The sequence below is a fragment of the Xiphias gladius genome, chromosome 22, assembly GCF_016859285.1.
Source record: "Xiphias gladius isolate SHS-SW01 ecotype Sanya breed wild chromosome 22, ASM1685928v1, whole genome shotgun sequence".
Lineage (NCBI taxonomy): Eukaryota > Metazoa > Chordata > Actinopteri > Istiophoriformes > Xiphiidae > Xiphias > Xiphias gladius.
This window is the reverse complement of record NC_053421.1, coordinates 5,295,359-5,323,099: the sequence shown is the minus strand read 5'-3', so window position 1 is coordinate 5,323,099 and position 27,741 is coordinate 5,295,359. Positions and strand designations below refer to the sequence as shown.

The following is a 27,741-nucleotide window of genomic DNA, read 5'->3' as shown; positions in this document are numbered from 1 at the left end:
CACTTTGTAGGAAAAAGGGCAATCTTTCTTCCATGATCCACTGAATTCCTTGCTCTCTGTCCAGGCACTGCAAAGGTCACGGAGACAGATTCTTCAAGTCAACCCTCTAAAACTGCAGAATAGACTTGTGCTCATCTTCAAAAGCAAATATATTCAACTACTGATTTTTACATAAAGGATTATTCACTGCTTACACAGACAGTGTAATGGCTGTCTACAGGAGTAGTTCTGGTCAGCACTGTTGGGTTGCCAGTAAGGAGTTGTGATTTGCTGTGGTTTACGACTGATCTGAATCTTCTGGAGATATATTCAGCTGTCCCACTCACCACCTCAAACATCCCAGTCTCCCGGTTGTACAGCAAAGCCTCTGGGAAAGACTGGGAAAAAATGAAAGTCGTAAGAGCATAAGAACGGTATAAGTTTTGTTGAAGATATGCTACATCTATACATTAGGACTACTTTACCGGCAGACTTAAGAAATCATTGAAGAAGTGAGCCAATACATCATCAGAGGCCAGAGTGTGTTCCTGTACGGAAATAAACATTGAACATTAAAAGACAATAATTATGGAAACTCTGCTAAACCCAAGCTGATATTACAGATTGAAATGTAGGAGGTTATGAAATGTTAATCAAAACTTGTACTCACAAAATTGCCAGCAGTAATATGTGGAAGCTCTTAAAACAAAGAAAAACTTACTGTAAGTTAGCAAACTAACATCAGCTCAAAAACTCCCCAAAAAGGGAAAAAAAAAAAAAAGTAAATTCAAGTTTCTGAAAAGTAATGGTCTTACCTGTTGAAACTACTCCACACATGTCCACCTCAAAAATACAAATGCCTGTACAGTATTTTTAAACCAAGGGCCCAAGCCAGGCAGTTTCATTTGGACACATTCGGACAGCCACAGACTTCTCAGTGTAATTACAGACACACTGCAGGTTGCTATGGAAGTGGACTCATTTTCAAAACACAGGGGGCGGTAAAAGTTTAACTAGAGAAGCCCAGACAAACAAATTCAAGTTTGTAGTTCTTGTAGTTTGATACCCAAACTGTACTTTATTCTAAGTTAATCACAGAAGTTGCATTACTGTCGCCATTTAAGATCGCTTATATGTAATAAAAAAAAAAAAAAAAAGTCATGGAAGAATTACATTGTTGTTGCAGTTAAGACAATGTATGATCATACCACTAGATGGCACCAAACGCTGAAAAATTACTTTGTACAGATCACAAATGGAGACCCTCACAAATGAGACAAGTGACACATATTTAAAAAAATAAAATCACCAAATTTATTTTAAAACTGATCGGAAAACACATTGGTAAAAGTTGAAAATTACAGAGGAATTCCAAAAAACATTATGTACAATTGATCAGTGTGTATGGAGAAGTACATCAACAGTAAAACTCAGTCATTGTACTGCGGGTGAGCCTTCCTTCAAATTCATAATTAAAAACACAGAAGAAAGAATTGCTTTGAAAAAAAAAAAAAAAAAAGGGGAGGAAAGTACAGTACATAGACAGGCACAAAGACAAAATTATGTACATTAGTTGTTCTCATGTACTGGCTACAAATCAGTTTCCTTGTTGCTAAGCCTTGTTTTCACCATTAGGCAGAAAAAAAAAATGCTAAACTGACTTTGGCAAAGCAAGTATGAATATAGATTACTATGTTCTCATAGTCTCCTAATGTTTCGCCTGCTTTGAGCACTTCCTGGAAGAAGTATATCATTTTTGCGACGGCTTGCAGACTGGCTGCCACACTCTCTAGAGCCGTGAAAAGCACACAAGCAGGCAGTGCAAAACTGGAAACCACAGTCAGCTCTGCTGCACACACCTTCCCCTTTCACTGAGTGACACCTTGCAGGATGTTGACATCGAGGGCAAGGCTTGAGGCACTCATCATTGAAGAGGGTTTTGGCAACCTGGACAAAGAGGACAAAGAGTTTCATGAAATTACTTTAAGTAAATGTTTAATGTGAACTTCCCTCACCTTCAATAAGGCAAATTAGAAACTCCATTCACCCTCCACGGAACAACAATGAACTTGTTAGCCGGACTCTATGCGTCATCACATTCAATTTGAAATAAAATAATGGTTACTAGATTAAACTGCCATGTCTCAACTTTAAGTTTAATAGTTTTACGTCAATACTGAAAGAACTGAGTATGAGACATAGCCCTTTTAACCCAACTCCCAATTCTAGGGGTCAAAAAGTAATTGGAAACTTAGTTAATGAACGTTTCTTGGGCAGCTGTGTGTTGTTTCAACGTTAGTTCATGAACTAAAGAGCTCACACGTGGCTCAGAGTTGATTCAGAGTTTAGAGGTGACATTTCGATTGGTGGAGTTGTCTATCAATACGAAGATTGAAGAGGTGACCATGCAAGTGAAGATAATAATGAGGATTTAAAAAAAAAAAAAAAAAAAACCTCTTCATGACTGCAGCAAGTCAGTTAAATACACTCCAGGATGTTGGTGTACATGTTGCCTTTTCAACGATCAAAAGACGATTTCATGATCTAAATATTTATGAAAATCCAGGGTAAAAGGTTTTAAAACTCACCTCTAGAAATTTCTCCCGTTTGCTGCTGCAGCCTGAATGTAAGACACCGTGCTGTAATCTGATTAAAGTGCTATTTCCTGACTGGGGGGTGCAGTAGCTAGAGGTCCTGGACTGGGCCTGAACGGTCTTGAGGGCCGACCTCTTAAGCAGAATCAGTCTGGTCTCTGCATCAGGGACATGGACAGCACCACCGAGCTATAAGTCAACAGCAAAAAGTTGGACGGTCATTTCAACTATTTATCACCATTAGTTGATATCCACATAGTCAAGCTGGATGACAGTTAAACAAATTTTTCTTCAGACTAATTCCAATCAGACAGACAACTGCTGTTGTGCCAGTCAACATTAGCTGGGACATTTTTGTACTGCTGGCCACACACACACGGCCACACACACGGATACACACACGGATACACGTAACAGCAGTTGTTTTTCCTCCAACAGCAGATGCAGAATACCTGCTTGGGGAGGACAGCCACAGGCACAATTCCCTGTCTAACAGCAGTATACTGACATGAGAGTGACTTGTCATTAGCCAGCCAATAGTGGCTAATATGGCAAATCTCCTACCTCAAGAGTAGCCTTCACTTCACTCAGGTGGTTTCTTCTCCTCAAGTTAGCTTGCTTGTCCTGCTGGATAATTTCATTCCAGCTTTTGCACACCTGACCACACCTGTCAGACAAACAAATGAAGGCATGACACCAAGATTTCAGCTGTCACGGCACCTTTAGTACTGGCTGTGTCCTTCACTGTTTATCAATCCTGATGTTTTGAGGTATAATCGGGTTTTACATTAACTTAATAAAAATACAAAAAGCAAGCAGTTTTCAAACAAAAGCCATTTGTTTAACAAAGTGAATTCTTCTGCCTGATAGATAGATATACAAAATAAAAATATAAGAGCAGAGGAATTCACTCTCTCTCTCTCTCTTGATTTTGATAGTTTACATTCATACATATACAGTGACATGAAAACATTTGGGTACCCCTGGTCAAAGTTTAGGCCCCCTGTATGTCCAGTACTCCGTAAAACCCCCTTTGACAAATATCACAGCTTATAAACGCGTTTTGTAGCAGCCAAGAGTCTTTCAGTTCTTGTTTGAAAGGCTTCTAGTTGTGCGAGATCCTTGGGACTTTTTGCATGCTCTGCTCTTTTGAGGTCTATCCACAGATTTTCCATGATGTTTAGGTCTAGGGACTGTGAGAGCCATGGCAAAACCTTCAGCTTGCACCTCTTGGGGTAGTCCAATGTGGATTTTGAGGTGTGTTTAGAATCATTATTCTGTTGTAGAAGCCATCCTCTTTTCATCTTCAGCTTTTTTTACAGATAGTGTCATGTTTACAGGTGTTTCATTGAATCCATTCATCCCTCTACCAGTGAAATGTTCCCTGTGTCACTGTCTGCAACACAAGCCCGAAGCATGATCGATCAATCCTAAACAGTTGGAGAGGTGTTCTTTTCATGAAATTCTGCACCCTTTTTTTTCCAAACATACTTTTGCTAATTGTGGCCATAAAGTTCTATTTTAACTTCATAAGTCAACGGGACTTGTTTCCAAAATGCATCAGGCTTGTTCAGATGAACCTTTGCAAACATCTGAGACTGAATTTTTTGCGGTGACGACACAGGAAAGGTTTTCTTCTGATGACTCTTGCATGAAGGACATATTTGTGCAGGTATCACTGCACAGTAGAACAGTGTTCCACCACTCCAGAGTGGTGAGAGAATTTTCCTGAGGGTCTTTTGTAGTCAAATGGGGATTTTGATTTGCCTTTCTAGCAATTCTATGAGCAGTTCTCTCTCAAAGTTTTATTGGTCTTCCAGACCTCAACTTGTATTCCACCATTCCTGTCAACTGCCATTTCTTAATTACATTACAAACTGAGGAAAAAGCTACCTGAAAACCTTTTGCTATCCTCTTATACTCTTCTCCTGCTTTGTGGGCATCAGTTACGTTAATTTTCAGACGTAGGCAGCTGCTTAGAGGAGCCCATGGCTGCTGATTGTTGGGGCAAGGTTTGAGGAGTCAGAGTATTTTATAAAGCTTTGAAATTGGCATCACTTGACCTTTCCTGAAAATGACTGTAAACTAGCCATAGCCCTAACAAGCTGCTGAGGGTCTGAGACCTTGGTAAAAGTTTCTCAGAACTGAAATCTCTTTTCAAATCACTTTTGTATGGTCCTCCTTTCCTTTTTTGTTCACTCTACAAATAACAAAGATGATACACTAATCTTGTTTCAATTTTGAAAAAGAATGTTTCATCTTTAACTTTATGCCTTTTGGGGATAAGTTCATCTTCTACTACTATTCACAGTAAAATAACTTCTGACCAGGGCTGCCCAAACTTTTCCATGCCTTGTATAATTTGGACTAGAGTAATGTCCTGTACTTTGGTCTGAGCTAAGCATCCTTTATATGCTGTATGATTTACACAGGATTCGGTACACTTTATATGATTTTAATCATTTATTTTAACTTGCTGCTGTCACAAATAATCATAAGTTTAATCAATGTCAAATTAGCAATGGAGCTACATAGCCTTTGAGAAGTAAGGAAAATGTGCTGCGTCATACAGTAGCTGCAACAAAAAATATAAAAAAATAGGATTTTGCTTTGTATAGTGGTGAAGACATCTAAGTTTGTTGAAAACATGAAGTACTCACCTGTTGATGCTCTCAGAAGTCAGGTGGCTGAGTATGACAGCCAGGATGTGCCTGAGGTTCCTCTTCTTCAGCTCTGTGAGTATATCCATCTTCCCCAGGCCCATCCTCCTGCCAATCAGTCCTGCCAATGGCATAGTGGTCCTGAACGTCATTGGGGTCTCAGCGAGTGCCGCTGTGGACTTCAGCTGTTCCTTCAGGCTTGGACTTTGGCCAACAAACAGCTGGGCTTTCTGCTGACACATAGCATGAACCAGCTGCAAAGCTGGAGTCAGAGAGAGATGGACTGGGGTTGTCCTAAGAGGAGTTACATCTGGATTAGCAGGAGCTGTGCTAAAAGGTGTCATGGTGGCTCTTAGTGGAGTGGCACAGTCAGGTTTTGCATAGGCTAGACCATCAGTGGTCATGCTATTACTGCATTTAATAGAAAGGACCATGCGAGGGGTGGCACCATCAGCAAAAACATCTTCAGATTGGCACTGATGAAGATGTTCATGTTTTTTGTCTGTTGGGTCTTCCTCAGACTGAGAGCCCCCTTCTTTAAGTGTAGAAAGCCTGTGCTGACGCTGCAATCGGGAGCGCCGCTTTGCCTCTGCCAGATTTGGGGTTTCACAGTTTCCTCTGGAAGCAGAGAGTAGCAGCTCCTGGAATGAGCCATCATGGTCCACTGAGGAGTCTTGGGATTTATCAAGGGTCAGGGAACTAAAACCACTGTCTTCACAAACAGACCTGTTGCGGGGTTAGAAGGGAGTTAATAGTAGCAGTTTTCTGAATAATGTAAAGAACATTCTTTTATTCATTGCTTCTCCGAGTACTCAGCTAGGAAAATTTACAAAAAAGATTTTAAAAGTCAAATCTCAAAAATGCACATACCTGATGTATTTGGGTGTATGTGTGGATGAGGGTGTGCACAAAACGCTTAAGCTGTCATTTAGGCCATTTGTCACACCACTGACTGGCGATTGAGAGTTTTCTTTAGATGAGGCAGGCAGGAATTTTCCAAAGTGAGGAGTCTCAGTATTAATTGGATCAGAGGCAGAAATGCTCTCGCTGAAATCTGCATCTGAGAGGGAAACTCCTCTCTCAAAATTAGAAGGGTGACCAGAATGGAGTTTACCATCTTCAAGAGTGGAGGTCCTCACCTGTGAGAAAAGTAGACGACGTTTCCTACCAGATAATGGCAGGTCCTGCTCCAGTTTTAAAGTGCTTGATACCAAAGCCCCCATCACAGTGTCTAGGGAGTCAAACGACGTACTGAGCCAGTGTTCACAACTGCTACTGATAGAGGATTCAGTCCTACTGGTACATGGTGATCTTGTGTTGTCAGTTTTGACATCTGTGGTGGGTTTGGACATTAGAAGTCTGTGTCGCAATGAGGCATCTCTTTTATATACTTTAGGAGTTTCACACCAGCTACCTGCTGATTGCCGCTGTGCCACCCTGGAGTCTTTGTCCAAAAATCCGACTGATTTTTTGGTCCTCTCTTTAGGTGTGTTAGACAGCCTGAGGTTCTCTTTCGGTGTTTCATTGAATTCTACAGGAGACAAAGGCGTACAGGTGTCAACTCCACTGATGCTCTGTGGACTGTGGAATAAACCTGAGTATCCACTGTCACAGCAGTCATCATAACAGTGCTGGCCTTTGCAGCTCTCCAGGTAGGCATTTGATTCAGGGGTGTACTGCATTTTCCTCCTCCTGTGTGCAAGCTTTGCCCCAAACACAGAATTCACCAAGAGCGAGGCTGACCTGCAGATAACAGAAAGTGGTAAATAATATTCCAGGATAACTGACAAAACATGACATTAAAGAACCCAGTAAACCATTGAGTGTGCCTGGCTGGTAACTAACTCATTTTAATAATAAAATAAATAAATAAAAAATTTAAAAACAGGTCAAACGAGAGATTATGACTTTAATACAAGATACAAACATGACTATACAGAAAAAAGCTAAGCTAGCTAAAATGCTGCGTGTGTTTGCATAGTCTTATTCCTAATTAAGTGCTGTTATCTTGGACTCACTTTGGAGATGAGCCAAGTAATACTAATATGTCGAATTAGCCTTTCAGTCGTTATTGTCGTACTTAGATAATAGTTTGTATAACACAAAGAAGAAATTCCGCTGGTTCAATACCAAATATCCGCTGCTGTTTCATCACTGTTGCTATGAGAGCGCGTGTTGTCCATTTAAATTGTAGTTGTTTGCTCTTTGTGATGCCGCTATAAAAGTGAGCTATAACCGCCGAGACGACAGCCTACCCCGGCTAGCTGTACACTGCTTGCAGTGGACCCCGGGGAATCATACGACGACCAACTACGGATTGTGCCAGTTTTTTTAAGACAATTTTATTCCCAGGTACATTGACTTAATAATGGTCAAGGCATGAAAAATAGCGGAGATAACAGTATACTCATTCGTTGGCAATTGATCTTGGTCTGCTTGCCCTGCCGACAAAAATAATAACGTTACCCTGTACAAAGAAAGCAAAATTGTTAAAATTCATCTGAAAATGGATGTAATGTACAACTTGTTATAGTTAACTGCTTCCAAGACTAAGCTAAAAGTCTTCATTTTACGTAAAAAAAACCCCAAACGCATCGTAAATTCCCTCAAGTCCCACAAACCTTTGTTAGAGCAGTTAGCTTGACGTGAAAACACCTGTGTCAAAAACTGATTTAACTTTTGTGTAAGGGAATTGATATCTACCTAAATGTTTGCTTATTGTTACATTGTCTGTGTTACACTGTGTAATGTCACCCACGCTGACAATCGTAACGTTACCATGTGCAACAAATTTCAACACATGTATACATTCTCTCTCTCTAACTCTCACAAACACACAGAACCACCTAATGCTGAAAATCCATTAGGTTGATTTTTGGAGGATTACTTTTCATTTATCAATAATTTTTCACACAGTAATGTGTGCACTATATTCAAAATAGTATGGCCGTAACAACCTAGCCTTTGAAAAAGCTACTGGATAGTGGCTTACCAGATGTATCATTAGCTGTGTAGTACATTGGAAAAAGCACATCGTAGTTTTCTTTAAAAAAACAGATATATATATATATATATATATATATACTTACTTACTTCTAGATAAAACTGGGCTAATGCTTAGATAATGCTGTTTCCTCGGGCCCAGTTCTAGGCCTCAGCTTAGACCCCTTGTCCTTATTTCTGTTTGCTACATGTTGGTTTACACGGACCTACCAGCCACGTTTTCAAATTTGGAGCCCACTATTGACTGTGTCACGTGTTTCCTCCTCGGCGTTCTACACGCCTACCCTGTATGGTTACCATGGTAACAGACCCCGCTTTTCAGACAAGTGTTTCGCCAAACACTAGCAGGTAAAGTTGTTTCTTTTAACTTTAGTAGCGTATGTTAAGTTTTGGGTTGCAAGTTAAGTTAACATTAAGAGTTTATCAGCAAAGAGGAAAACGGTCATTTTCTTAACGAAAATTATGTTTTGGCTCCAATACGAACATATAACTCGCGCTTCATCACTCCCTGTAGAGATAAAGGTGTATAAATTAACAACAACGCTGGGTTAGCTAAGTTTTGTGAGCTAGCAAAAGTAATATATCATTCAGAGCTACCAAGTCTGTTATTACCAGGCCAACATTATTTGACATAGTAAGTGAGTATACTGAAATTCTTCCCAGGCATGAATGCAGATGCAGTTTTTTCTCTTCAAAACCAGTCCACCACTGTTGATTATAGTGGAAAGGTCCCCGTGGAGCACCTGGACTATGGTTATATTGAAAAATGCAAAGATGTCAAATACCTGGAAAAGATCCTGAAATTACTGAGGTAAAAGCCACATAACGTAGCTTGATTTTGTATATATGTATGTATGGTGAGATTTTTTTTTCCATTAAGATAATTCACTCGCTGTCACATATATTATATACAATTATATTATATATTGTTTCTTATTATACAATTATATACAATCTATAACCAATTTCAAAGGGGTAATAGGGCACATAACTCATAACAGTACAGTCTAAATACAGTCTGATAAACTCCACTGGCATTATTGTAAGGAATTTGGGCTTTCAGAGAACATTGTTTTGCTTTGTATAAAGGTCTGGTGATGAGGGCATTTACCCTCATCTGATCAAGTTCTGTGAGAGTCACTTGGAGAAACTGCACCCTAGGAGCCCAGCCCTCAGGAAGGAAAACTTTGTAGCATCAGCAGCCAGCCTTTCTGAAGATGAGTGGAGCCAAATTGTTGATGAGTTGAAGGTATGCTACACATTGTAGTGTTTTTTTTTTCATAAATCCTGCTTACTCTCTGCTCTCTTTTTATATGTCTGTTTTGATTTTAAATATTTTTTGTTTACAGACATGGCAAGAAGAAACCAAAAAGACTGACAATTCACTAAAACAGCAGGCAGTGTTTGATGAGCTAGTGAAAGAAAATATGGAACCCATTAGAGGTTCCAATTGCTCCATTCCACTTAGTCAGGTAAAAGTTGTGTCCACTGATGCGCGTAACCATGTACATGTATGTATACAAGAAAAATAGTCAAATTAAGTGTCATTTCATTACAGACTTCAAATGCAATAAAAAAGAGGAATTCTTCAAAATGTACTCGCCCACGTGATTATCAAGAATGGGACAAGTGAGTCATTTTGTCTCTACATTTTTCTAGTATATTCAGAAGAAAGAACACACTGTTACAGCAGCTGCAGGCACTGTACATAAAAGGTTCCCAAGAGCCAAGAACTTTGTAAAAGCCTAAGCTAAGCTTCATTAATTACAGTGATCCACAGTTAAAATGTTGATGCTGTTCTAGATAATCATTTTGTAGAATATCAACCCTTACCCAAATATATTTCACTCTGTTTTCAAGGTTTGATGTGGAAAAAGAATGTGAAAGAATTGATGAGAGTGTGGTCAAAAATGATCCACCAGCCATTATTATCACAGGACATACTAAAATCAAGACAAAAGTGGATGCCTCATGTAATGTATCATGTATAATATCCCATATTTATTTTGTGGTCATTGCAAAGCATTGTGTATGAAATGTGTGGTTTCTTAAAATACATCCAGTGCTGACACAACAGGAGAAGTTCTTCCTGGCAAATCGTGAAAAGGATAAAGGCAATGAAGCTTTCAGAGCAAACGATTATGAGGAGGCAGTTGCATACTATTCCCGGTCAGAGCCTTAAAAAAATGTATTTATTATAGAAAGCATTCTATATCTCTTATCTCTTATATAGGTGGATATATTATTTTGCATGCCATTTAATTAGACTACCTATTTCATTGAAGTCTGATTTTATTCCCATTTACTATACCTCTGACTGTTTGTCCATTATAAAGAAAGGTCTGCTTTATATTTGGTCTTCCATGATAGGAGCCTTTCCATTATGCCAACTGTGGCCGCATACAACAACAGAGCCCAGGCAGAGATCAATCTCAAGCACTGGCACAAAGCCATGACAGACTGCCAGACTGTACTTGAGCTGGTACCAGGCAACATGAAAGGTGTTTCTTTTTTTACATAATTTTAATTAAAATACTACAGTGCTTACAAACAGAAACAGTACCGTAATTTTTTGATATTTTACATGCTATATTTATAACTGAAATTGCTATAGCATACAATAACAAAAGTGTGTGTAATGTATGAATATGATGTATGTTTTATCATCAGCCCTGCTACGCCGTGCCACTGTGCACAAGCACATGGGCAACTTCCAACTGGCTGTTGAAGACCTGAGGATGGTACTTATGGAAGATCCGCAGAATGCTGCAGCTACAGTAGGTGATAGAAGTAGTATGGCGTGTTGGTTACGTGCCCGTAGCTGTTTGTCCACTAGGTGTCACTGTATTTGTGTTAGATCAGAGAGTTTGAAAACATTTCAGCTGCTGCAAGGTATTAATCAAATCATATGTAGTCTATCATTACTGTAAATAGAGAAGGATGTAGCTTTTTCAATAGTCCTGTGTTAGAGGAGGTCAGGAGCCCAGGATATGTTATATTTAGTCGTCACTTTTGAGGAAATTTGTTATATGTCCTTTAATTATGTATCAGGGATTTTAAGGTAGGTGAATCGGGAGAAAATATTTCTTTTATATTGGTGCACAAGCCATTCACCATAGCTCAGTTATATATGGATGATTGTGTTATCAAGACAAGTGTTACCTGTGCTGACTTACTTAACAGAACTGGGTTGGGTTCCTACAGCTGACAAATTCTAATGTGTGCCTATTATTTGTGGTTTAGAAACTTCTGTCTGAAACTGAGAAGCTGAAGGAATGTCAACCAGAGCAGCAAAGCAAAGGCAAAAAAATCCTCATCCAAGAAGTAGACGAGGAAGATGACAACAGTAACGATGAGACTAAAGCAGAAGGTGATATTTTTTGAAAGCCTCCGATGTCAATATCTGTATCCTTGATTTACATACACACAGACACAGACACTAGAACCAAGCCAGTGACCAATTCCCTAATCAATCAATAAATCTAATTCTATTTAATCAGTTAATTTAAATTAGGGCAATGTTCCCAGTCCTATGTTTAACTCAACATGGACAGTTTATTTTATTCTCTTTTCACGTATAGTCACCATCGGTTTTGAAAAATATCAGCATTTTTGCAGTTTTGAAGCCAGAAAATGATTGTTTTATTAAGGCAGTGCACTGAGTATGAATCCATTGTACACCAGTTATTACTAGCTCTCTCAAATTAAAAACTACCAACCAAAAAGACAAATCTAATAAATTAAATCAGTAGCTCTATGTTGGGGAAAATGACTCAATTTGCTTAGTTATACAGTAGAGTCTGACCGATATATCTAGGCATGTTTGATACTATTGGCAGATTTTGTTTATCACAGAAATAGTGGTATTTTGATATATATCAGACAATAAGTAGCATAAAATTGTAGTACAGAAATCTAAAAGCTACGTTTAAGGAGGTTTAGCAACAGTGTCATCAATACATGGTTTTTCCACCAGAGAGAACTGACAGTAAAATGTCCCACTCACAACATTCCTAATTCTTTATAAACCAAATTTAGAGGATCCTCAAAGTATTCTGATTTCATTTTTTATGTTAAAAGGTGTTCCTGATGCCTGGTTTTAAACTCTCAAATATTGATAGTAATGGCTGCCCTAGTTTACAGAAGCTAAAACTCAGTATTGAAATACTCTGTGTTGAATAAATAGTCAATATCTCTATTTTTATACTACATTGTATTATGTCTATATAGTTTTGCTTGATTTAGTCCCCACTGTAGCTACCTGGCTTTGGAATTGCCCTATAATCCTCTCATGATTTATAGAAAACATTTGAGGAAGCTGCAGCATTTCTGGTAATAGTATGACAGTCATTTTCACCTCAAACCGTTCTGTCTGCTGTGCTATAGATAGAGGAAACTCCTCTTGTCCCTCTGGGTAACGTGACATACTATGCATACGTGTTATCCACCCTACCCCCACCCATCACTTTCGTAATTCACTGTTGAGAGTGGCTGCTTCCTGGAACTCCCTCTTTGAAGTCGCTCTGTGTCTTGTGTGTCCAACCCTCCCCCACTGTGATGTAACCACTGACTCCTTCCGGTGGGTTTGCCCGCCCCCCTTCTCTCTGTCTCTCCCTCCCCTCCTGTCCCTTCCAGCTTGTCTGGTTGAACCCAGCCAGCCTGTGGGAGGGGAGGAGTGCTCAGCTGCTCCGGCGGAAAGGGGAGACATGGGTAACGCTCAAAAAAAGCCCCACGGCAGAGGGGACGGGGGTCCACACAGCGAGTCCAACAACTCTCAAACTGGACACTGGAGGAGCAAAGGAGGCAGCTCAGACAAATACAAAGTCACGCAAGACTATAAGGAAAAGGTAGCCAATGGAACAAGCAAGAGGGGCTCGACAGCTTCAGTCCAGGCTGATCAGAGTAACAACGGTAAGGGAACTCCGGTTGGAGGAACTGCAGGGGAAACTATCAACCTTGATGCCCCATGTGGAGCCCTGCCCCCACCTCTGGCCCGTCTAAAAAATGAAGGAAACCTGCTGTTTAAAAATGGACAGTTTGCCGATGCACTGGAGAAATACTCAAAAGCCATTCAAGGCTATACTGATTCAGGTAGGTTTGAGGAGTCCAAATGGTCGATGCTGTTCTTGTTATTATAGTCTGAGGTGGCTCATAGTTCAGTTTCATAGTGTACAAGAATTTGGTTGAATTATGACACCGGAGAAAAGTTAACTATGTGCCTAAGTCCGTAAACATATAACATTTATATTGTCATCAGTGCGTAATAAACTGTGACAAGAAACAAATGGCCTATAGGTTAACTGACTGATGACCAGTCTCACCCATATTTGAATAAATATTTCTTTATGGTCTTTAATCATCAGTGCTCGTGAGACTTTTTCCTTTAACTGGCCAAAGCAGTTGTAAATCAAAGGTCATGACATTGCTGTTTTACTGCTAGTGCTTCAATTTATTTTTTGTTCCTTCAATCACACTGCAGGATAGTACAGAACGTAAAAAAATATATCAAAATGATCTATCTTCTGAATACCTAAACAACGGAAATATCTTCCATCAGGATTCGTGTACATACAGTCTTTAAATGGTTACAAAGATTTCAAAAAGAACTATACAAGAGTTAAAATGTTAGGCTGTTTGTTGATGTATTTAGTGACTCTCTCCCCACAGAGATGCGTCACAGTGTGGTTGTTGTGGTTTATACGGACAGTGTTTCTGTGTTAGCCTCTGCCTGGTGCTAAGCCTCTCAGCTCAGGTCTGTCCAGGTCACATGACTGCTAACCACTTACTGTGAAATAGAATCTGTGGGACAGCAGCTATAATTCTCACGGAGAGGGAGAGAGTGAGTGATTCATTAAGGGAGAGAAAACCACTGCTTGTCAGGCCTCATGCACCATCAAACATACTTTCTCTGTCTCTCTATGGACTGCCATAATTTACTCGCTAGCCACTGTGCCAGTGGATGTGAAAGTGATGGGACGTGGACATCATCCATGGTCCATCATCTGACTGATGTAGTAAAGGCTACATGTCACGCAGATTACAGCTCAGGACAGATATGAAAATACACTGTGTTAACCCTATTAACCCACTTAAATGTGCAAAATGTCAGTGGTCTGTCAAAAAGGGACATTTCAAAAAAGAAACTTAAAGATAAATTTGTAATATTAACATTCAAACTGTCTTTTTCAGTCTCAAAGTCGTGTTTGGGTATGTATGTAGATGCCCTAGATTATACCTCTTACATACTGGACATGCTCTACTGTCACAGTAACTTTACTAAGTGTGGGCAGTTGCTGAGACATCATCAATGCCACACGGTGTCATCATCCATAATCTGATTTCATCTGATAAAGTGGCATGCTAAACTGACTGTATTTAGTGTGGCAGAAGAACATTGCTCTGTCTGTAATATGCAGTATAGGCCTATCTGATTTGCCTGATAATGAAAACTGAAATATCTGTTAGGCAAGTAGACGGAAAAGCTAATAAAATGTGCAGTCTATATGAGCAAGTTGTTAAACTTTCCAGACAAAATGTCCGAAAAAGTTGTTTGACAAGCTTTTCCTTGGGCTTCATCTACGTTTTGTTTTCAATTTGCCAGTCCTAAAACCAAATGAGAAATTTTGTCCAGGAACATCAGCTCACTGTGCTACTCCTGTAAAAAAACAATAAAAAGGAGTACTAGTGGAAGAAAATGTAGGCCTGCTGCTTGTTTTAGATCCCATAAAGAGTTTAAGGAACTTTGGTTTAACCTATCAAGAATCTTACCTTACCTAAGTATGACATTTTTGCGTTTATGATATTTGTCTCTTTTTGTGCAGGGATTGACAGTCCAGAGGATCTATGTATTCTGTATTCTAACAGAGCAGCTTGCTACCTGAAAGATGGCAACAGTCAAGACTGCATACAGGACTGCACAAGGTGAGAACATTTATTTACTGGTCTTGTCTCACTGCATACAGCAAGATGAGGGAGAAGTAATGTTTGCTGTGGGTGTCAACCCAAATTTCACAATTTACACTGGGTCTTGCCATGGAAATCTTAGAGTCTTATGATTTAGTATACCTCAGTAGCAGGTCACTATCATTTTATGAGGGGATTTGCACTGGGGTGTGTTGTAAGGGATTTCACTTAATCTCATTAGAAGTTTTAGAAGGTTTTATAAGCAGAAAACACAAGATAACTTGAGGGAACCTCCCACTTGAAAGCTTTTAAATACTTATTTTGATTGCTTCAGATTCAATTTCTAAGGCAAGGAGAAAAAAGTAGGTTGTGTGATAGTTTACTCAATACTAACTATACACCCATACTTACTATATACTTTGCAGATACAGAAGAACAGATCCACTTTAATATCTGTCACATATAGTGATTCCACTTAGTGACAGTACTATCAGAAACTAGCAACTATAGGAAAGGCAGCAGACTTGATCCTTTGCTCCTGTCTCATCCCATCTATTTATACCAACCAGAGCTCTGGAGCTGCAGCCATTCTCCCTAAAGCCCCTCCTGCGCCGGGCCATGGCTTATGAGTCCCTGGAGCGCTACCGGAAGGCCTATGTGGATTACAAGACCGTCCTGCAGATAGACATCAGTGTGCAGGCAGCACACGACAGCGTCAACAGGTATTAGCCTTCACAGACTTGACTGTAGGAGGTTTAAAATTCATATTCACATTTTTGAATGGTCTGATGGCAACACAAAGCCAGCATTTGGCTGAATATTAAATTGGAACATCAACTGATGATTGTGACTACCCTTTTACTTTACAGAGAAAGAGATCTATGACAAAAGTGTCTTTCACTGTCCATTGTAATTGGGTGACACATAATACCATTAGGTGTCTTAGATAAGGAAATAAAACGAGGAACATGATACAATTTTATTGCTCTATCTGCCTTATACAATATTTTTTAAACAAATTTTAAATTAAAAAAATGGATTGTAACATAATCAGAAGACTAAATTAAAACAAATCAAATGAACAAACACACATTGTAATTAGTGGCTAACGGATTTACCTAGTGTACAAACGCAGTTCCAGCTAGAGGCTAATTATGGCTCTCAGACTGCTTGTCCTCTCTCTGTTACGCAGTACAGAAACTCACTTGGTAGCTTTGTGTTCAGGAGTGTCATAGCTTTAATCCCGAACCCTATACTATATGTACAAAGTAATGTTGGTGTTAGTTCCATATACCTTTAATGCTTATTTTCTGTGAGCCTTTCTAATATCTTGTCTAAGTGGGACTGTGTATAGTATATTCCATTTGTATGTGTGTTCATGTGTAACATCCATGTATCAACTGAGCTGTGTCCTCCTCCAGGATCACAAGGCTACTGATTGAGCAGGACGGTCCAGAGTGGAGAGAGAAACTTCCAGAGATTCCCCTTGTGCCTCTGTCAGCTCAGCGGCATCGCAGAGAGGAGCCACCCAGTGCAGAAGTTCTCCAGGCTCGAGCAGAGAAGGCCGCGAGGGAAGCAGGTTTGTGTTTAAAAAATGTCATAAAACCTGTTCTGGGTTATCCACAGAAACACAGGACTACACCTACTGATGTGAAGTGGGCCTAGAAATATTCTGTGTAAAATTCTTTGTGCAATAAAGTCTCGACATGTCGCATGTGACAGTGTGATAGTGTGTGGATGTAAATCCTTCACATTGATCTTAAAGTAACCTCTGGATCAATACATACAAGCGGGACACAAGGGCAAGATAGCCCTGTTCTTTCTGAAGCCCATGTTTATTCCTGAGTTGAGAAATGCCGGTGTGAAAAGCTTTAATTAGAGTACTATCTTAAAAACCTGTACCCATTCATTCATTCATTCATTCATTCATTCATTCATTCATCCATCTATTAGCTATACCTGCTTATCCTTGAGGTTCACAGGGTGTCTAGAGCCAACTCAGCTGTCCCTGGGTGAGAGGCAGGGTACACCCTGGACAGGTCACCAGTCTATCACAGGGTTGACACACAGAGACAGACAGCAATCCAAGCTCACATTCACACCTACAGGTGGTTAGATTAGACTACACAATGTTTCATATAATAATTAAAATTAGCTCCAACTCAACCAACTACAACAGTAAAATGATTATATTGATTATAAAAATAATGTACATGCATCTGTAATTATTATCTAATACAACATATAACAATGTAGCATTCACTGGGACCATTTTTTCTGCATAGGACACTTACTTTTCATTCATTTCATTCTTCTACGTTGTAGTATTGCTACTTCTACTGCACTAAACGATCTAGATACGTCTTCTACTACTGCTTTATATCAACATACAGGATAGAATAGACTCTAAATTTTGACCACTAAAATCCTCTTTGTTCCTCTTTCTCCGTCACTCCCCCCGAGATAGAAGGAGGATATTAAAGGCCTAATTTTTATAGAAGAGAAGCGTGTTACCTCTGTTCACTGACCATGCAGTTTCTTGATTCCCAAGGCTATGCTACAGCTATTGTTTTTAAACTGTAATGGAAGAATAGACCTGCTGGCAAAATTTTTCTCCCAGAAGACACTGCAGCGGATTGATTAGCCCTTAGTCCACACTGTGACTGATTGCTGACTTAACTCTCATTCCTCATGTCCAGCTAGCATAGCATTAATTTCAAGGGTTTAAAGCATCATGCTCTATAGCACAGACAACTGCCACACGTTCACATTTATTGCAAGCGTCACTGTGGATTCATGACTTCAACAGAAAGGAGAGTTGAACTGGTCTTTATGCAAACATGCGCTAACAAGTAATCACCACTTTACTTTGTCTTCCAGAAAGGAAAGCAGAAATTCGTTTTACAGCTTTGAAGCAAGAAGGGAACGACTTCGTGAAGAAGGGCCAATACCAGGATGCACTGGGAAAGTACACTGAATGCCTTAATCTAAAGCCAGAAGAGTGTGCTATCTACACCAACAGGTTAGAGGCTTCAGTCTCACAGACACTGCTGTGGTCTCTTTAACTTTATGTTCCTCACTGTTTTGTGATACTCTATACCTCTCATGGTTTGTTTCCTCATAAAGCAGGGTATGTCAGAAAACACCCAGAAAAATCCAGTCATTGGTTTGGGTAAATTAAAAAAGACTAATTATCCCCAGCTGTGACCCGTCAGGCAGTGCATTCAGCTCTATAGCTAATCCAAAGCGGTCGTCAGTCTGTCACCGGTAGTAAATTAGCATCTATTGTTGGTAAGAACAGAATGGCCAGTGCTCAGGAAACAGCTGCTTGTTTATCACAACTCTACCTATAGCCACTATAATGTTATCTTAGAGTGAAAAATAGAGCAAGCATAGCGCTTGCAGGAGGCAGGTCTGACTTCATTTGCTGTCTCCTACTGCCCCACACTCTGTGTGTCTTTATCACAATAGTAGGTAGATTGTTGACCATGTCACAGAGGAAACTGTGATGCTGATGAAAAATTTCCTATTGTGTGTTTGTGTTTGCGTGTGTATATTGAGCTCTGCTGCAGAAAGAGCTTGTGTGTTTGGCCACGCCAGAGCAAAGACCCGTTTGCTACTGCTACACAGCTGCTGAGACCCATTGGACTGAAATTACCGACAACACATTCATGAAGAAAACAAGAAAAAAAGATATTAGAGCTAATTTCAAACATGTACATTTTGTCTCTTGTCTCACGCATTTCATATGAAAATGATTTTCATGCCTTTAGCAATTATTATCAATTCTGATTCACAGTTGATGAGTCACAAACTCATGATACCTTTTAGCCATGCATTAATTAGGACTACAGTGGCTATTAATGACGAAAATAAAAATCACAAATAACATTTGTGTGTGTGTTTGCAGAGCCCTGTGCTACTTGAAGCTGGAGAGGTTTACTGAGGCCAAGCAGGACTGTGATGCAGCACTGAAACAGGAGCCAACCAATAAGAAAGCCTTCTACAGAAGAGCCCTGGCCAATAAAGGCCTCAAGGTGAACAGAGCTGGCTATTAGTGGCTAATGCCACAAGGGACTATGTTCCCTTAAAAGGAGGGCTGGAGCAAAATCTATACATCCATCCTAAATTGTGTGTGAAAGGGGCATATAATTTAAAGTGTAACTTCAGCCCCAGCTCTGAGCCTAACTCCACCCCCTCCATAATTTTAAAAAATGCTAAAAAGTGGGCAATGGGCTGAGAGGGAGACGGGGGTGTGGATGTGTGAGGCGGGAGTTGCTCAGTGATATCCCCAGGCCAGAGAAAACATCGATAGCAACATAGAATCGCAAGGCATCTATGCCCGAAGGCTCTTTTGAGGTTTGAGGTCTTTTCCCCTCCAGAATCCCCTGTAGCGGACATTGTGTGTGGAGGACCATGTTGTCCCTGAACCATATCAATTCGATCCGCTGGCTCCAGCCCCTGTAATTCCTGAAGCCGAAGCTCTCAGAGTCAAACGTGTAGTTAGAATAGCACACTCTGAAAAATATCGAGGGACCTGCCGCCATCCGCAACCACTGCTGAGTCTTATGAGGGAATGAATGCAGCCCCGTGGTGCTTCTATGGCCGTCAGAACCACAAAATTGAAAAATAATAAGTAGAAGGTTAGCAAAAAGTAGTGGGAACTCCTGTGAATGATGAATCTCAGATCAGCACCAGCATTGATGTGTTTCATTCACAGTACAGTCATATCATTGCGTTTACAGCTCAAAAAACATGTTTAAGTGTGCAATACCTCTATTTTGTAAAAAACCCTAAAGTATTTCAACTCTGTGTAAAATGTCACTTAAACATATCAGTTTCATACATAAAGCAGTATTTTGTCTCTGCATTCAACAGGACTATCTGGCGTGCAGCTCTGACCTACAGGAGGTGCTGCAGCAGGATCCCAACGTGCAGGAGGCTGAGAAGGAGCTGGAGGAGGTCACAGTGCTGCTTAGACAGAGTCTGGCCACCGCCTCACCAGCCAAGCACAGGAAGACTGTCCCCATCAGAGAGGTAGAAACACATATACCCTTTGGAATTATATTTCAACCAGGGTTGGAGTCAGACCTTGTGCAGTGCTCACATGGAAAGAGCAAATTGTCCTTTTCCTGTCTGTTGGATTTGTTTACATGTGTATGAGAGGAGTTGCGGCAGCATGGTGGTGCAGTGGTTAGCACTGTCATCTCACAGCAAGAAGGTTCTGGGTTTGAACCTGCCGGCCAGCCGTAGTATTTGGATACTCTGGCTTCCTTCCACACTCCAAAGACCTGCAGGTTAAGTTAATTTGCTCATTGACCTCCACTGGCTACCCATTGGCGCCCGAGTCAAATTCACGTCACTAGTGCTTGCCTACAGAGTGACTTCTGGGTCTGCATCCATCTACTTGAACTCAGTCATGCAGGCTTATGCTCCTTCTCGGCCACTGCATTCCTCCAAGGAATGTCGCCTGACCTTGCCATGCCTGCACACAAGGCAATCCACAGTCCACACGGTTCTTGTTTGTGTTTCCCCAATGGTGGAACGAGCTATCAAATGTCAGAGCAGGGGCGTCCCTCTCTATCTTATGGAAGCTCTTGAGGACTCATCTGTTCCAAGGGTACCTCCTCTCCTAACACCTCCAACACTCTAACATGCCTAAGTAGCACTTACTGTGCACTTTCAATGTGCTTTTCTTTACCTGATCTCCTTGCGCATTGTCTTATTGAACAGATTTAGTATTTAGTACTTACTTCAGGGTCTCCTACTGTACTGAAACTTCAGTGTTGTCCCTCACTTGTAAGTCACTTTGGATAAAAGTGTTTGCCAAATGAGTAAATGTAAATATGTAATTAACTCTAAGTTGGCAACCTGTCTAGGGTGTACCCTGCCTCTCATCCAGGGACAGCTGGGATTGGCTCCAGTCCTCCAGCGACCCTCAAAAGGATAAGCAATATAGCTAATTGATAGATGTTTGGGAGGAAGGTCTCCCAAACATTGATGGAGGGAGCATGGCTCAAGCCACTGATCAGTGCTGGGCGGTGATTATGGTTTAGTGGCCATAGTGGGAACTGCAGGACACATGGAGCCTTGGGACCCAGAAAGACTCTTTTCAGGATATGTGCACCTCAAAAATGGTTGTAAAACTAAGAAAAAAATGTTCTGCATATCACACAGATTAAAAATATACTATTTGAGTCCTCACTCTTTCAACCATTAAAACCTGTAGATTAACACTGAATGAAATTAGTACTTACAACCTAATGCAAATTGACACCTATAACTGCAGCTTTTAGCTACTTAGAGATATTGCTCCGGTTTTTTAGGCACACATAGATAGTATGATTGAGTCTCCCCACTCTCATCAACCCCCACATACACTACTGGTCGAAAGTTCTCCAACACCCCAATTTTTCAAGTTTTTATTGAAATTTCAGTAGTTCAAGTCCAGTGAATAACCTTATTGGTACAAAAGTCAGTGGAAAACTCCCAAAGGTTAAAAAAAAAAAAAAGCTTTGGTCACCAAAAACTGAAAAATTATGTAAATTTCATAGAAAACAGGCCTTTTTCAGGGAGTAGGAAATTGGTTAATTTAGAGCGTAAGTAATTTAAGCTTCGAAAGTTAACACAAATAATTCCTGTTGATGACTTACAAACCCTCTGTCTGTAAGAAGACAGCATTGGAAAAAAAATGTGTTCCGACACTCTCTGATGCATTATTAGGACAATACTGTACTGCAAGAAGTAGGACTGTACATTGCTATCAGAATGGTGAGAAAAGGGCAAGTAACAAAGGAAGACAGACTGGATGGTCAGGGTTCATCCTACAGCAAGATAATGACCCAAACAGTATAAGAAAACAACTAGACAGCGGCTTCAAATGACGGAAGACCAGCACAGTCTCTAGACTTAAACCACATGGAGCTGGTTTGGGACAAATTGGACAGTAGGTGAAAGCAAAGCAGCCTAAAAGTGCAACACATTTGTAGGAACTTCTGCAAAAGTGTTGGGACGAACTTTCTGCACAATATTTGATTTCCATTTCTTGGATACATTTTGTGTTTATTTCACTATTATGCAAATTTTGTTTTTTTTTATTTTTTGTTCAGTAACTTTTGGCATTTTATCAAAATTTTGATTATAAAAAAATTGGTATATTTTTTTTCTGAAGATATTCTAAATTCTGTACGTAAAATTCTGGGGAGCCAATAATTTTAACCAGGACTGTATAAATTTTTAAACAGTAATTTCAATCCCAGACAAGCCAATCTGTACACTATCTGCCCAGCAGCAAACCAGAGATCCAAAGGCTGTGAATAATTGACTGACACTTGCCAGATGTGCTTAATCATACCTGTCTGCTTTCTTTTTGTCTCTCTGCGTCTTTACATGGATGCAGCATGCACAGAAAGGAGGCGCTGTTGTCTCTCCTCAAAGTTTAGAGCCTCTCCTACAAACCCTCCCTCATGTCTTTCCCCTGTAAATCCACTTGTATCACTTTTGTTGATCTTCCTCAGGTTGAAGGTGATGAGGAAACGACAGCTGTTCCTAACTCAGAGGGCTGCTGCAGAGGAGATGACATAACCGTCAACCCCCAGCCAACCAATGTCTATGAGTTCGGCCAGGCTCTTAACGCAGCTTGCTGTAGCGGAAACACGGCGGTCGGAGCCGACCTGCTGGCCTCCACGGCCCCGGAGATGCTTCCACAGTACCTGAGCACCCAGCTGGACGGACACACCATCAGCTTCATCGTGCAGGTGCTGGACTCCCACCTCCTGGAGAAAGACCCCAACCTGGTCTACCAACACCTCAACCATTTGCACACCGCTGAGAGGTTCTCGGTAAGATGGCGTTTACTTCCCCTTCAGACAAGGGCTTGTGGCTCAAAAATCAATCTGAAAAGATAAGTTGAAGTTTGATTTTTAACATCACATATGAGAAAATCCTTCTGCACAGCCACTACTGCTTCCTAAAAATCACTAATATTATTTTGTAAGTAATCTGTCCACTTGGTTCCAGGCAGCTGATGTTTTGGTGATAAATGACAATGTGCTGTTTCCGCAGACTGTTCTGATGCTGCTGGAGAAGGACGAGCGTCGCCACTTAACTCATCTGTTTGAACATCTGTCATCCACGGAGAGCGCAGAGTTCACTAAGAACGATGTTCAGAACCTAGCCAACAAATACATCTGACTCTCCTGCCCCTGCTCCCTGTTGCATGTACTGCTGCTCTACTACAACTCTTGGATCTATGCAAAACACTGCACAAGAATTAAGTAAACGAAGGCAGGAAGCTATAGAATGTGCCCCAGAGCAATACAGTAGACCTGGGTCACATTCTCTCTACTGATCTGTACTGTAAATGATCACTGTATGTTTGAATTGTTCTCTCGAAAACATTTTGCTATGCAGATTTACTTTTGTACCACTAATAACGACTTGCATTGTACAACAGGCAGACAGTGGGATACTATGGACCTTTCACTGAAGTGTAATGATAAGTAGTGTCCAATGTACAAAGTTATTTAAGGCTACAGGCAAGTGTTCCCTTCAGGTGTTATGCTCAGGACAAGCTCACGTTCCCAGAACTGTGCTCAGTTGATCTGCTCCTTGAACCCTGTCAGTCTTTTGATATCAGCCATTTGATGAATGAGCTGCTGTAAGACACTAGCCAAGATCAGAAATTATATTCAGTGCATCCTGAATATTATCTGGCAACAAATGAAGTTCATTTGCTACTGAGATAATTAAGCTGTTCCTTGCAGCGGGACAAACCATAAGATAAAGTAACTTAAACAGATTTATTGTGACCATATGTACCGTCTTATCTTTGGGGGAGAAATAGGCCTGCATGACATCTTATTGCTGTTCTATGCAGTATGGTTAACAGTATCTGTTGGACTGGTACCTACTGACACTTCTGTATGAGAAGGTTACAGTTTGTAACCTTAGATGGCTCCCATGCTCTTTTGTTCATTCAGCTATGCAATTAGCATATCTATGTTCTAATGTAAAGTGAACTCATAAAAGGCTGGTGTTTGTGTCTTTTCCGCAAGGAATGACAGTCATTCACCCTATTTTTTTTTGTTTTTTTTAAACCAAATTAGCCTGCCAGGCAATGCACATCTGCATCTCACAGCAGTTCAGCCAGTGTACACTGGAGAGAAGCAGTATCTTTGAGATGTTTGTACAGATATTCCTAAAGAGAGGGTGTCTTTGTGTCATTCAGTAGCTTTTATCAAATTGTCAAATGGCTTGGATTTGCATAATAAATTAGAGATATTCAATTAGCTACATGCACATAATTGTTTAAAATGTGTAATTTATTTGCTAATTCAAAGATATTCTATCCATGTTAAGTATTTAACTATTGAATATTCCAGTCATCCAAAATTGAAGACCAATTTTTTGTTTTTCTATCTGCACTACAGGAATGTACCAAATTTAGCTCTGGATGACAAGTTGTCAGGCAAGACGCAACAACAACACGTTTTAGTTTCTCCTCATTGTGGTTTTCATTTATATTTCAGTAGATATGTAAAAATGTGTACAATATTAACAGAGGGCTATTCAATAAACTGGAAAAATAGAGATTTTCTTCTTTATGCTATGATCGGTTTAAATAATTGTCAATGTTATAAAAACAGACCATTAAAGAAAAACTGAAGATGACAACATTTCATATATATATAATTTTTTTATTTTTCTGATATGCATTTACACGCATATAGTAAAGCAAATTACCAAACAAATATACAAACACCTTATGCCATTCTGCACAAATTACAAATTATGTCTGGCACTAGTGTTCAAATTAGGATTGAGAAAGGGGAGTTTTGGTGAAGAATGAGAAACAGAACCAGAGTGGAAGAACGAATCAACATTTGGCTTCAACGCAAAAGGGCTGCAGCATGTAGCCTCAACCGCCGAACCAAACAGTGTTTATTCAGTAACAGGCCTGGGTCTAAATACCATTCAGGATGCTTTTACCTACCTGGTAGAGGTTCACCTGAGCCGACTCAGTGGCCTCAATAAAGCTGACCACTGAGCAGTAAAGACAGGCTTAAGCAAACGCTCTGAAAGCAGAATTTGACTTGAAGTCTGCTCAGCAGCACCTATTGACAACTTAAACAGGAATCACAGGAAAATCAATAGGAGAGGTAACCCATAACAAACCTATGTATCCCTATTAACCTTGTGCATTGCAGAACATCAGTGTAATAAGAAATACAGGTAACAGTACAGGTGCCTTGGGCCCTTGTGTGGCCTCAGTTATTTGCGTAGCATTTGTGAAGCATGTAGGAAACAGCGGTCTGTGTAATCCTGGGTCTTGTCTTCATTCATCCCCATGCTGTAAAAAGGTTGCACCACACTGTGTGTAGAGGTGACAAGTCAAAGGTATAAGATTTAACAAAAGCCTGAGTGCTGTCTTTGGTAGGCAATTGAAAAGTCTTCATTTACCATGTCTACCACAGTATGTTTTGTATGTAAATGAGCATCCCTCCGACACAGACAGACATTCTGTAACCTAGACTAAGTTGCTGTTTGGAGTCTTGAAGACACAGTGGAGAGAGAGATAAACAACACAAACAGCTTCTTAAAGGCACCATGAATTAACAAAGAAAGATATCAAAGCTCTCTCTTACTCAGTGAGGCGAGACCATCAGTCTGAATAAATCACCTTTGAAAAGGACAAAAACATTTCCGTTATACAATTTCACAGAATTGACCGACCATTGGTTAATGTTATTATATTGCCTTTCAGCATTATCTTGACAACTGTGGCCTTCCAGAGACCTCTCTGAAATCTCCTCAACCCTCTCCCACCCTCCAACATATCATCACAAGCTTTCCACAGAACTAAACAAAGCCTGAGCTTCCACAGCCACCTTAGCACCAAAAGCACACGCTGAGGGTGTTAGGCTACAGGTGCAAACTCAGTGGCTGCCAAGCTGCCAAGCACCATCTCCCACAGCGGGACTACAGCTATCTGCACATCCATCTACAGATAATATTGGTCGTGTTACAAGTCCATTTTAGTGCTAAAATGCTTCAAAATGTGGAGCTCAGGCCTTATAATTATACATAAGATGTTTCATTTAACAGCCAGGGAAAAAAAACAAAAAAGTCTAATCATAAATACAGACAAGAACACAAAGGCTCCTCTGTAACTACTACATTTTGCGAAAATAAAAAGAGGAAATAGTGAATCGTCTTGCCTGGTCCCTGTTTGAGTTAACTTCTAGAAAGCTGTAACATTAAGATTCCTGCATGGTGTTGCATCCACATTGTAGAGCCAGAATCAAATACTTGCAGAACTGGCACAGTGGTTTTATCATAGCCTACACAGATCAAAAGGACAGTGACCAAATCAGTGGGCTGTCTTCTGTTAGGAGTGGCGAGAGAGTGAACTGTCGAAAAATGTGTCGGCAGTCTGCGGGTCACACAGGGAGAAACACCAGCATTCCCAACCTTATCGCTTTTCACGTGGCTGCATTTTGGGAACCTTTAAATACTTCCAGTAAACCTTCAGACAGTCAGTGGACGCAGAGTTCTGTTTTACTCAAAGCTTGTTTTTTATGAAGGACAAAACTCCCAAAATAACATGTCCCCTTTACAAGGGAGTAACAGAAAATGCAGGCTAAACTATAAGCTGTTGTTAGTTTAGTGGAGGAAAGGATGTTAAATTAAAAACAGCGTCTGTGCAGCACTTAAGGTATTGAGATTTCAGATGTCAGTCTGTATACAGGAGTTCTTGGGCTGCTGCTGGGTTTGGGTTGGATGTTGCGTTCGGTGGTGGTTGTTGTTGGTTTCTTTAAGCTGCTCTCCAGTGTTGCTGTGAGAGTCCAGCTCAGCAGGACACACCAGGTTGACATTCTCCTCTGTGATGAAGCAGAGAGGTGAGAGCTCTGCACCGTGGCCCAGGGAGGAGGTGGTGGAGGTGGGGGAGTGGGGAGTGATCACAGCCCCTTGTCCCTGGGAGGAGGAGGATGAAGAAGTGGGGCAGGTCTCCAGACGGTCATTCTCCACCTCAGGTAAGGGGCTGACAGTGGCAAAGCGTGTGTGGTAGTCGCCTCCACCGGAGCCGTGGCTACAGGACGTCTTCATGCTCTCCAGGTCGGAGCAGCTGAACTCAGAGAGGTGGCTGGAGTGGGAGTCAGCCACTGAGGGCAGGCTGCCGCTCAGCGAAGGAGAGTCGAACTCAGAGGAGTTGGTGCTGCGCTGCTCCAGCAGCTGAGCATCCATGTCCTCCCGTGTCTCGTTGATCTTGGTGCCTCCGCAGCCTTTCTTGCGCAGCTTGCCTTTGCTCTTTTTGCCCCCGGAGCTGGAGGAGGAGCAGCAGGATGCCTCCTTGGCCCACTTAGCGGAGGTTCCTTTGCCGTCCGAGGAGGTGCAGCCGTTAGAAGGACAGGTCCAGCCACAGCGGCCGACATGGCTACTGTCATCTACACTGCTGCTGCCGCTGTGGTGCCGTAGTTTGCCTGGTTTGGATTCAATATCAACCTGGACTTCCATACTGTTCCCATCCCTGGAACATTGGGGGAGGGGGGTGAGACATAAAAGAGAGGCATTTAAGAAAAAAAGTAGATGTACCGTATGTA

At 40.8% G+C, this 27,741-nt stretch overlaps 4 protein-coding genes across 7 annotated transcripts in view; 1 reads left to right on the top strand and 3 right to left on the bottom strand.

Annotated features, from left to right (window-relative positions):
• LOC120783943 (regulator of G-protein signaling 22) overlaps positions 1-1,098 on the bottom strand; it is a 17,773-nt gene extending 16,675 nt beyond the window's left edge. Inside the window, exons 1-4 of the mRNA XM_040117349.1 lie at positions 1,090-1,098; positions 465-527; positions 195-377; positions 1-67 (exon numbers count right to left, since the gene is read on the bottom strand). The exon at positions 1-67 is cut by the window's left edge and continues 19 nt beyond it. Of these exons, the coding sequence (XP_039973283.1) occupies positions 1-67; positions 195-377; positions 465-527; positions 1,090-1,098 (322 nt within the window). The remainder of the gene's footprint in view (positions 68-194; positions 378-464; positions 528-1,089) is intronic.
• Positions 1,099-1,504: 406 nt separating this feature from the next.
• fbxo43 (F-box protein 43) lies at positions 1,505-8,475 on the bottom strand. Of its 4 annotated transcripts, none has more exons than XM_040116792.1 (6): positions 8,319-8,475; positions 6,104-6,976; positions 5,234-5,959; positions 3,138-3,240; positions 2,568-2,762; positions 1,505-1,926 (listed from the first exon to the last, which is right to left on the bottom strand). In XM_040116792.1, exons 2-6 carry the CDS (start codon positions 6,913-6,915, stop codon positions 1,678-1,680), a joined length of 2,085 nt encoding a protein of 694 aa, XP_039972726.1. In that variant the 5' UTR covers positions 6,916-6,976; positions 8,319-8,475; the 3' UTR covers positions 1,505-1,677. The 4 variants fall into 4 exon arrangements, with proteins under 4 accessions (XP_039972726.1, XP_039972727.1, XP_039972724.1 ...); XM_040116793.1 differs by having other exon boundaries at positions 8,323-8,475; XM_040116790.1 differs by having other exon boundaries at positions 8,327-8,475.
• A 99-nt stretch (positions 8,476-8,574) lies between these two features.
• spag1b (sperm associated antigen 1b) lies at positions 8,575-24,730 on the top strand. Its single transcript, XM_040118833.1, has 19 exons — positions 8,575-8,584; positions 8,900-9,047; positions 9,326-9,485; positions 9,586-9,708; positions 9,795-9,865; positions 10,097-10,209; positions 10,300-10,405; positions 10,607-10,737; positions 10,907-11,013; positions 11,480-11,606; positions 12,872-13,327; positions 15,058-15,157; positions 15,709-15,861; positions 16,561-16,718; positions 18,020-18,161; positions 19,050-19,176; positions 20,018-20,176; positions 22,657-22,980; positions 23,204-24,730. Exons 2-19 carry the CDS (start codon positions 8,902-8,904, stop codon positions 23,330-23,332), a joined length of 2,832 nt encoding a protein of 943 aa, XP_039974767.1. The 5' UTR covers positions 8,575-8,584; positions 8,900-8,901; the 3' UTR covers positions 23,333-24,730.
• A 107-nt stretch (positions 24,731-24,837) lies between these two features.
• LOC120784768 (E3 ubiquitin-protein ligase RNF19A-like) overlaps positions 24,838-27,741 on the bottom strand; it is a 34,890-nt gene continuing 31,986 nt past the window's right edge. Inside the window, exon 11 of the mRNA XM_040118834.1 lies at positions 24,838-27,668. Coding sequence (XP_039974768.1) covers positions 26,867-27,668 — 802 coding nt within the window. The 3' untranslated portion in view covers positions 24,838-26,866. The remainder of the gene's footprint in view (positions 27,669-27,741) is intronic.